Genomic DNA, 10,350 nt, shown 5'->3' on the forward strand with positions numbered 1-10,350 from the left:
GATATTATTCGATATATTGGTTTAATTCTTGCCTTATCATGCAGCTTTACTGTGTATATGTTTTTATTCATAATTCAGAATAATTTTCCACACGTCAGTTGCATTAATTAGTCCTTGTTTGGGAGGTTTTGACGACCTGGTTGAATCCTACTGTGGAAGTAAAGCAGCAAACAGTTTCTCGCATTGAATGTCATCGTGACACAAACCGAAAGTAGTTTTACAAATTAATAAACTACAGTATTTCTTGAACGAATGCTTGCCATATTTATTTTTTTAAACAAAGAACAACCTACATGTTAATTCATGTCATTTGATTTGTAACAATAAAACGCGTGCACAGTGTGCGTGTGAATAGCTTTGTTATTGAGTCTTATTGTGGCGCAAACAGTCTTAATCAATAGTGAGATTTTTTTTTTGTATGAAATGTTTTCAGCAAACGCACTCGACAGAATTTGTTTCGAAAATGTCTCACGTGTCTTCACATCCGTCTCCGCCATATTATGAAAGTCTTCACCGGAAGTCGCATTTTCTGGGCAACTTGACATTTGTTTAGGGTGTTGATAGAGAAGGATCCAAGAAGGAGCCGACCGTTTCAGACACTCAGAGCCGAATTTGGGCCAGAACCAGGGTGAAATGGACATGCAGAAGAGAGTCTCGCTGGAGCTGCGGAACCGGTCGCCGGCAGAGGTAGGTAGCCGAGGAAGAGCTTGTGTTTGTGGCGTGCAGGAGGCCAGTGGCGAGCACATGGCAGGGGGCAGAAAAAGACACTTTTCCCCCCCACACACGCCTCAATAAAGTGCACGACGGTATGTTGGGCGATTGAACCAGCAAGTGTAACATTTCTGGTAATAACTGCGTGGTGTTATTGGCTTGAATATGGTCTTATAGTGGACATCCGTGAGTGTGTGGAGCACTTTGTAAGTTACAAACATGTTCCATCCTCGTCACCTCATACGTGGGCCACAGTAACCGTTGTTTACTCCAAGAATGTAACGCGATGGCGGCCTTTTCCGACAAAGTGAATGTAACCGTCTGTGTATCAGTGATGCGCTGCAACAGCTTTTTTGTTTGAACGTGACATGGCAAAAGTCGTCGCTGGTGTTCTGCGTTGTCATCGTTCAGCCATTTGCCCGCGTCTGAGTGCGCGCCGACCGGTTAGCATCATGCTAAAACTGGGGCACGCACGCCACTTTTTTCGATCGTTCGTCTCGACAGAGGCGTCTTGTGGAGTCTTGCTCCTTGTCTGACTGGCATTCCACCTCATAACAAGCCACACATCGTGGAGAATAGGAAGCCATTCATGAGCTGAAGAAGCGACGTGGAATGTGTTGACTTCAGTTGCTACAAGTTACGTGGAGCTGCGCATGCGTCTTTATCAGCGAGATGGGCGGAGCCATCCTCAGCCATGCTTCATTCTGATGCCTGAACCCACATGTAGATAGATCAGGGGTCGGGGACATCTGGCTCGCGAGCCACATGTGGCTCTTTCGACAAAGGGGTCTGCCTCTTTAAGCGGACCTATCAGAGAATTATGGAGAAACTCGCATATAAGTTGAACATAAAATAACTATTTGACAAGAGCTGGGGAAAGGCTTGAAATATTACTAAAATGTGTAATGTAGCGTGGGTTATTATTATTATTCACCGCACGCCATATATATATATATATATATTATGTTTTTACAATGCGGGAATTGCACTTTACATGTGTGTTAACAATTAGAAAAAAGTTACAAAACACGATCAACTTGTAAAACAAAAACACCAGAAAAATAATCAGACACAAAAGAATAAATGGACTCAAGAAATAACCAAAAAATTACAACAACAATGAAGGAGGAAATGCTGTGGCCTGATGTGAGTCTGTGTGTTAGTGTACCCAAGACAGACTGCAGTACTCTACTTTATCGTCCAGGTCAAAGTCCAGATACCCGTGACCTACTACGATAAAAGTGAAAGTTGCTGTCGTATTATTCCTTGAGTTGAAAGAGAAATCCCTGGGAAATGTGATATTCAGATCCTTAAGTTTTAACAGTTGGATTGGAGTTTTAATACTTGTTAATGTTTTTATGAAAGATAAAATTGTAATAGTTCTGACTCTGACTTTAATTGCGGTGTAAGGACATATTAATAAAATACTTAAGTGGTTAGTCGACTCCAATACTAGCCTTTCAATTTATGTGTCAGCACATGAATGTAAATAAATACTGTTGTCCATCAATTAACGTCAAAATCTGTGTTCTAGAAAAGTTTAAAGCACAGTAAATGGGTAACTTGTTTAACTAGTTTGAGGGAATATAGTGGAGTAAAAGGTACAACGTTCGACAGCAAATGTAGGTGGAGCGAAAATAGAGATTGAATAGAAATTGTTCTAAATATAAACCATCAAATTCCCTTTGAATGTGTTTGTTGAGTCAATGACAAGAGTCTCCTGCAGCATTTCCTCTGGAATTAGACTTGTAAGTTGTGTGTTTTCCATTAGCCATTCATCTGGCCACAAACTCTTTATATCTTCCAGTGTGGGTAAAAGTAATATTGGAACTGAAGGTGCACTTTAGCTAGTCAACCACATTGTTTAAAGCAGATGGTTATCAGTTTGGGCTTCGTGATCTCAGCAAAGCTTTCTTCTTTCCACAGGTTCCAGAGTTATTTCTGGATCATTGTCGAACAACCGATGGGAAAATCAAGGGAATCACGGAGGACTTCAAAAACCTGGAGGTCCTCAGTCTCATCAATGTTGGCCTGACCAGCGTAGCTGAAATTCCCAAACTGGAAAAACTTAGAAAGGTGATTTGACATTTGTGTGAAAAAGACCAACAATAAATCTAGCCTGGCTATGATTGATAAATACATTTGCTAATGTGCTATGCTAGCTAAGAATGGAAACCAGCAGGGTACAACAATGCTATTCTACACGTTTTGCTTTTAATTGAAACTTCTTTTTTTTTTTTTCTTTAACCAAATATGAATTGACCCACAGTTGGAATTGAGTGACAACCGATTGTCGTCCGGTCTGGAGGTTCTGGCGGAGCGGCTTGTCAACCTGACACACCTCAACCTTAGTGGGAATAAGTTCAAAGACATAAGCACCCTCGAGCCATTGGTGAGTGATATTATGGGTGAACTTTTCAAGTACATATTTGAGAATAAGGATATGAATAAGTGTAATTATTCACTGTCACAGTAAAAATGAGCAAAATTGTTATTTGATTGTATAGTTTCATTATATATCCATGTTATTTGACTATTTAAGAACTATGGTCAATATTTTGTCCAGTTTTCTATCATACTATTAAGACAAATTAAATCCTAAAACAAAAGTACTGACACAATACTGTCTATAGCCCAGTTATCTGTAGCATTTAAATGATAATGAAATGTAAGAAAAAATTTGCAGGTCTGCACTTGGCTCAGGTCTGGTTCAGAAAATAACGCATAGTGAATGTAACACTATCATCCAGAATAGAGAAGACGTCTCTTTTAATGAACTCTTCTTTTCCCTGTCCGTCATCAGAAAAAGCTCCCACTGCTTAAGAGTCTAGACCTTTTTGCCTGCGAGGTGTCCAACCTGGCCAATTATAGAGAGACCATTTTCAAACTGCTCCCAAAACTCACCTACCTGGATGGCTATGACATTGAGGATCGCACAGCCTCAGACTCCGACGGCGAGCGAGACGTAGTGGACGAAGAATACGAAGAAGGTTTGTACCGGACGGCTCCAGTCTCATCGTGCAGTGTTCTGAACAACGCTTTTGTTTTCAGAGGGAGAGTCTGAGGACGAAGAGGATGAGGAAGATGTGGCGTCTGAAGATGACGAGGATGAAGACGATGAAGACAATGACAGTGGGGTTAATGAAGTAAGTGGTCCTCCTGTTTTTGCAGTAGTTTGGCTTGTCGTCTTTCTTCCAGTGATTCAAGTTTGTTACATGTATTGCGTAATCCTCACAGCAGGGTGGAGAAGTGAACGGAGATGTGGACAGTGAGGATGATGATGATGACGACAGCGAAGATGATGATGACGATGACGACGACGAGGATGATTATGACGACGATGATGATGGTGAGTGTTGAACTGAGCGTCTGCAGGCCCATTTAAACTTCAAAAATAACCAGTGATGTGTCATTTTGTCTCATAATCCCATGATAAAAATCCATCTGTGCTCTCAGAGTTTGGTAGCTAGTTGATTTTTAATGGTATGAACCATAACCTTTCTTCCTGTCGTCAAAGTCTATGTTTCATTTGTTTTGTAATATCCGAATTTTCAGACAAAAATATTTTAAACTTTTGACAACAACAAACATGGGATTTTGATGGCACAAAAGCTGAGTTCTGAGCTGGCGAGGGGTCACCATTCATACACACGCACACTGAATGTCCAAAACCTAGTGAGCATGTATGGAGCTGTAGAGCTGAAATTGTTATATAGTAACATGTAATGACAGTCAGCCACCACAATAGTACATATATTGTGGCTGCTGATATATATAAAAAATTGTGAAATAACATGTACAACAAAATTTGATTCTCTCCTTTCACTTTCAGAAGAGGACTCGTCTCCGACCAAAGGTGAGAAGAGAAAAAGGGGTCAAGAAGAGGAGGATGACGATGATGACGATTGAAGATTTTTTCCGCTCCTCCCTCCACCCTGCAACCTAAACCTCCTTGCCGCCATTTTGTTTTTTCCATTTGTTTTTGTTTTTTGTTTTTTTTTCGCCTGCTGATCCTCAAACCTCCATTTCGATCGGTGTAAATTTGACATCTTTATTTTTGTCAGTCAACTCTGCACATTCAAATGGACAGTTTTCATCGCCTTCTCAAGAGGAAACATGTTTATATCCCAAGTTTTAGTCGCCATCTTTGTTCTCCTGCTGCAATAATGTATCATGATATTGGATCTAGGAGCTGTTGCGTAATCCTGCTACAATACACACCTGCAGGGTCGACTCAGGTCTGTTAGGATGATTAAAAGGCTCAGGGAGGGAATTTTAAGAACCCTTGAGTCCTCCGTTTTTTGTTTTGTCTTCACACTGGGACTTGAACCAACAACCTTCCTCAATGATGAGCGCTCAGGGCAAATTGTTTTCCTCCGACAGAGCTTTTTAAAAAGAAGTATTTTTTCACTTTTTTTTTTATGGTTATCCGTTGACACTTGCGGTCCATAGAGAGATATAATTGTTTCATTCACTCTTTTTTTTTTTACTTTCTGTAAGTTAAAGAAAAAAATACAAAAATACTTTGTAAATAAAATCTTAACATTTTCCTTTGTCGTTGCCGTCATCATTGTTTTTATGCTAAGCTTTTGTTGGCAATGATCTCGGCACAATGGTGTAGCTGTGACGTACAAGCGTGTTTTTGTTCCTTCTGGTAAGTTGCAATTTATGACCCGATCAGAACATGACACCACTGTTACAACTGTAGCTGCTGTCTTTTATTCAGTGTCACTTATTCGAGGCACTCGCTCCGGTCAACATGTTTTGGTGTTCTTGATCTGCTCTTCAAGCCATGCAATTTTCACCTGTTGACAAAAGCAGCCATTTTAGCATTAAGACAATACAAAAAGGTAATGTAGGAAAACATTCTGGATATCTACTGACGTCTTTCTTGTTCAGCTGCTCTGTCAAACTCCTGATCTCGTCCTGTTGTCTGTAATATGCTTGGAGAAGCTGAAACAAGTACAGGATTTCATTGACAGCTCCACCCACACTGTTTTTCTTTCACCCAGTATTTTGTCCGCAATGAGCACGGTCAGACAGTAGATGGCAGTAGCGTCAATAAACTCCCATGAAACAGGAGACACGCAAAGAAATTGACGGAGCAAGCCTTCAATATGCTGGTAAGTCCGTTTGTGTGTTTTGGTGTTTATTTTAAGTCAATTTGCACCTGTTTTAAAGCCTAAGATGTGCCTTTCAGACCAATGAAAATTATTCAGGCTAAGGCTAATCTTTCTGAAATTCGTGAATCCAAACTAAATATGTTCGTGTTTTTTTAGCTATTTTGTTTTTGGAATTGGCTTTCTAATGAATTCTAATTTTACCCTAGCTTTTTAAGAGCTGTTTCATATTCTAAAACCATTTTTCTCTTCAGGACACATCTGCATTTCTCCAGAGGTTAAGAAAAGTGTTCACCCTACTGCCAGGTTGAAACAAATGTAGTTTTACAAGCTATGCTAAGAAAGTAGCACTGGTTAAATTAAGTCTCAAGTTGCTTTCTAAACTAATCTTACTTTAGTTGACTGTTGCCCATCTCAGGTAAATGTTTGTCTCTTCATGTCCAGGGGTTTCAGTAATGGCTCTAGAAAAGGACCACTATATAAACACCGAGGTGAGAGATTCTTTTTGTCCCTATTCTCTGAGTCTTCCGATACAAACAGCATTCCTGCACTTTCCTTGTGTAGTTGGCCATATTACACTTCAAAGCACAGTTTCCGTGCTATTGTTTTTCAGCTGTGATTTTAGTGAAGTCGGAAAACATCTGTTGCCATGTGCCAGCGGTTCATGAGGCTCTATTTCTCAATCCGAGCTCCCCACTAATTGACTGAATAAAAGTGTTGTTCCTGTTCAAGATGACTCACCTCATGTTCGGTGGAAGGCGGAGGTCTCTCGAAAGGTTCGCTGCAGTGTGGAGTGCAGCAGTACGTCCACAATTGGAGCTCAGTCTCATCAGGTTGCCACCCCGAGAGGTCGCTCACCACTCGTGGGTATTTGGCATCCTGGTAGGCCAGTTGCTCCGCATGGAAGGCCTTGATAAACAAAACAACTAACGTATCTGCGGCACTCGTAGTTTTACAGTGATTTTGTCTGAATAGTTACAAGCCGTTTTATATCTCTCAAATCTGTTTGTTAATGAGCGATATTGCCATTGACTTTAAGCTCTCAAACCTCTTCCAAATAGACCAGCGTTGATGGTGTCACCACCCCGATGGTTGGGTTTGTGTGGTACCAGCTCTGATGTCTTGTAAGTCCTTTCTCTGCCGGGGTTTCTGGATAAGGATTGTCTACCTGTGTGCCAGGCTGTAAGGACATCAGAACTGGACCTGGTGGCAGAAAAAGCGTTCAAGGTGAGAACATCAATAGAAGGAATCAGTGTTAGTTACTGACTTCGGTTGATTCCTGACAACCAATCCTGAGCAGTCAAGGCGGCCATGTTTCCTGTCGTCATGGGATACAGATCCTCGTGGAAAGTCCCGGACTGTGAGGGAAGGCATACGTTTATCTCTGTTTTCCACTGAGGCTGGGTTTTACCTCACCTTTTTACGTGGCACGATCATGGACAGTGGTTGAACAAAGTCTTTGATGGCAATCAGACGGTAAAATCGGAAAACCTCACAAGCGTTCACATCCAGTCCACGCTTTGGCATCACACCTGAGGATGCGCATTTATTAGCAGACAACAGTGGCTCCTCCATGTCAAGAGGTACTCCGCCAGGTCCCCCCAAAAAGTCACTTCCTGGAGTTGACTAAGAAGACCAGCACAGACCTCCAGTTGGACAAGATTTAAGGTTTAGCGAAGTTATGCGCCCAAAGAAGGAGTGAATGACCAAGTTATTCCATCAGAGAGATGTTTGAGAGCAACACACAGCAATTATCAGCATTTATCATTTCTGATGTTTCAAATCCAAACACCCCATGTCATTTCTGTGGCCTTTGTTTGCTTTAAATTGGAATGGTTTTCTTTAGATACATTTCTTTATGGCTATGAAAGCACACATTGATTTGCCATGATACATATCAGGAGTTTCTTTTAAACATACCTAATGCTTTCTGTGGCAGCAGAGACTTGTACTCAGTCAGGAAATTCATGTAAGGTTTCTCAGCACTCAGCTCATAGCATCTGATGGTCCCATCACCCTGAAGAACACAAACATATCTTCTTGTACTTCGCTACCACTTATTATTTAAAATGAACATTATCTAAGTGTATTTTGGACTGTATAGTTTAGGGTTGCAGGTCATGCTTAAATAAGAAAGATAAGAATTTTATATTTGTTTTGGTCTGATTTTCTTTTTTTGGTACCTTTCCAGCCAGGTAAAGCAGGTTTGTGTCTTGATCGAAGAAGGGGAAGAGAACGCCACCAGAGCCCTCCAAGTCTTCCTCATACAGAGGCTCTGATAGATCGTCCTGAATGAGGAGCAAAAAATATAAACAGATGTGGCAACAGAATTCGTCAACTGGTGTTTGGAGATGGGGAAAGGAAGCCTTCTTAGCATTCACTGTGACTGAACAGTGTCATGAGGCACATCGGACGGAGGCAGAAACTGTGATGAAACCGAGGCTCTGCCTGTACTCCACCTGTTATTTGCTCAAACCAAGTGTTATAAACATCTTACTGGGTCCCAGAGGATGATCTGTCTTTGGTTCCAGGAAGATCTGCCGGTGGACAACAGCATCTTCAGTCCACCGATATATACAACCCTTAAAGCCCTGTGAGTCCTGTTACTGGAAACCTGCAGGAAATCACACCCAACATGAAGCTCAGTCCTCCATGGTTTGCCCTGATATATGAAACGTCACCTGCAGTATCCTTCCAGTGCGTGGGTCCAGTACTCGAACCCGTCTGTCCCTTGATGTAACCGCCATTCGACTACCATCCTCATTGAAGCTGATGGAGAGCAGCAGTGCCTCCGAGGGGTAGCGATAAAGTAAAGGCTTCATCACCACCCGGACTGGATATCTGAGGACCAATCCCTCTTGGGACACATCCCACAGAAGCACCTTTAGCAAACAAAAGATGAGTCCTTGAAAGAGAGTGTGGTGAAAATGGCATTTCGCTTGGTAAAAACGGTTCTCTGCTTGTTACCTTGTAGTCATAGGCCGAGCTGAGCAGAAGGTTCTCGGCAGTGGGGTGCCACTCAATGAGTCCCACTCTTCTGGAGTGACCAATGAGGGTCTTCCTGGCCTGGCTGAGGTTCTGCTGAACACCACACACTGGTATGTCCCAGATTTTTACCTAAAAATTACAGTGTCATCTTGAAGCAGTTTTCTGAGCATTGCTCTGTAAATCTGCGTTCACAAACTGTACCGTGAAGTCCTCTGAACATGAGGCGATGCAGTAGTCATCAAATGGGTTCCACTTCACATCCAGTACCCTGCCCTTGTGACCACACACCCTCGGGTGCTGAGGATCCATCCTGCCGGTCTGCGATGAGATAAACAGTCTCAGAGAGTATCTGAGCTGCGGGAATTACTGGGCATTATTATCGGATTGTTACCTACATGATGGATGGGGAGGACCACGAATGAGCCCCCACCTGCACACTCGGTCACCACGGCGATGAAGCAAGGGTTGACGGCGCAGTAGTGGTTGTCATGGACGCTGTGTGTGATTGGCACACCGTCGTAGCTGTGCTCCCTGGTGGCCGGCTTTCCATAAACGTGACGAAACTTTGAGCAGCGGAATGATGGCATCTTCACATAGGCAGAGATGGCCTGGCGATAGTATATTATGTGTTTTTTATTGTCATTGAAAAGTCAGGATGTGAAATTAATAAGTTAGGGTTACATGTCGTGGAGAAGTTTGAAGACAAGGTTTGGGAGGTCAGGTGGTTTGGACATGTGGAGGGGAGACACAGAATGTTGGAGATGGAGCTAAGAAAAATGGATGTGGTTAACAACGTGACAAGAATAGGTGTGACAAAAGAGGAGAGGTTCACTGGGAGCAGGCTGACTTGCTGGTGGGAAATACCAAAGAAGTGGTGTCAGAACATTTGCCACAATCGTGTAGATGAGTAAATACACTCAGTGACCGTCAAAACATAAGGAGCTTGTGTCAAACTAGCCGCTTAATCCAGTCCGATCAATAATGCAGACGGCTGTCTGTAGTACCTTTCATAATGTTATCAATAATAAATCCATATTCCATATCTGGTTAACGTCTTAGTCATTCAGCCACACAAATCCAGCAGCCTCCTTCCACATTAAACTTTCAACACCTAATCACAAACTTGCTGTTGTTACAAACTAGCACTGACCCTTGACCTTAGTGGTGAGTAGAGAGCTCAAATAACAAGTAAAGAAGCAGAAAAAAGTTTGAGCACATCCTATTGTAGTCCGAGAGGTCAGCCAATGACCAGAACACTGGATACATGTACAGCTAAATATTTTGTTATAAAGCTGAAGCTGATTTTCTTCACTGTGGATAAAACCAGTTTATCTGTGGGGGACTCATCTTATTGCGGAACATCTTGGTGATATTCTTTTCGATTGTCAGTTGGACAGCTGCTGCAAGACTGAGTGTCAAAAATGAAAATGAGAGGCAGTCACACAAACCTTTCTCGGTCATGTATTATGAAATAATTTGTTTTCAATGTGTTGAAAGGTATCAGAGAATGAGTTCTTATATCCTAAATTCA

At 42.0% G+C, this 10,350-nt stretch overlaps 2 protein-coding genes across 3 annotated transcripts; one reads left to right on the plus strand and one right to left on the minus strand.

Annotated features, from left to right (window-relative positions):
* The first annotated feature begins 527 nt into the window (after positions 1 to 527).
* Positions 528 to 5,204, plus strand: LOC128755644 (acidic leucine-rich nuclear phosphoprotein 32 family member B-like). Of its 2 annotated transcripts, none has more exons than XM_053859512.1 (7): positions 528 to 687; positions 2,638 to 2,787; positions 2,981 to 3,103; positions 3,515 to 3,701; positions 3,763 to 3,857; positions 3,952 to 4,060; positions 4,544 to 5,204. In XM_053859512.1, the coding sequence occupies exons 1-7, from the start codon at positions 634 to 636 to the stop codon at positions 4,618 to 4,620; spliced, it is 795 nt and encodes a 264-aa protein (XP_053715487.1). In that variant the 5' UTR covers positions 528 to 633; the 3' UTR covers positions 4,621 to 5,204. The 2 variants fall into 2 exon arrangements, with proteins under 2 accessions (XP_053715487.1, XP_053715486.1); XM_053859511.1 differs by having other exon boundaries at positions 3,949 to 4,060; positions 4,544 to 5,202.
* A 261-nt stretch (positions 5,205 to 5,465) lies between these two features.
* Positions 5,466 to 9,406, minus strand: LOC128755988 (coronin-2B-like). The gene is made up of 13 exons (XM_053860109.1): positions 9,215 to 9,406; positions 9,021 to 9,137; positions 8,799 to 8,948; positions 8,513 to 8,713; positions 8,329 to 8,445; positions 8,015 to 8,119; positions 7,752 to 7,848; positions 7,248 to 7,363; positions 7,099 to 7,189; positions 6,880 to 7,034; positions 6,573 to 6,740; positions 5,596 to 5,664; positions 5,466 to 5,516 (listed from the first exon to the last, which is right to left on the minus strand). Exons 1-13 carry the CDS (start codon positions 9,404 to 9,406, stop codon positions 5,466 to 5,468), a joined length of 1,629 nt encoding a protein of 542 aa, XP_053716084.1.
* Between the last annotated feature and the right edge of the window lie 944 nt (positions 9,407 to 10,350).

The sequence above is a fragment of the Synchiropus splendidus genome, chromosome 3 (genome assembly GCF_027744825.2).
Source record: "Synchiropus splendidus isolate RoL2022-P1 chromosome 3, RoL_Sspl_1.0, whole genome shotgun sequence".
NCBI classification, from domain to species: domain Eukaryota; kingdom Metazoa; phylum Chordata; class Actinopteri; order Syngnathiformes; family Callionymidae; genus Synchiropus; species Synchiropus splendidus.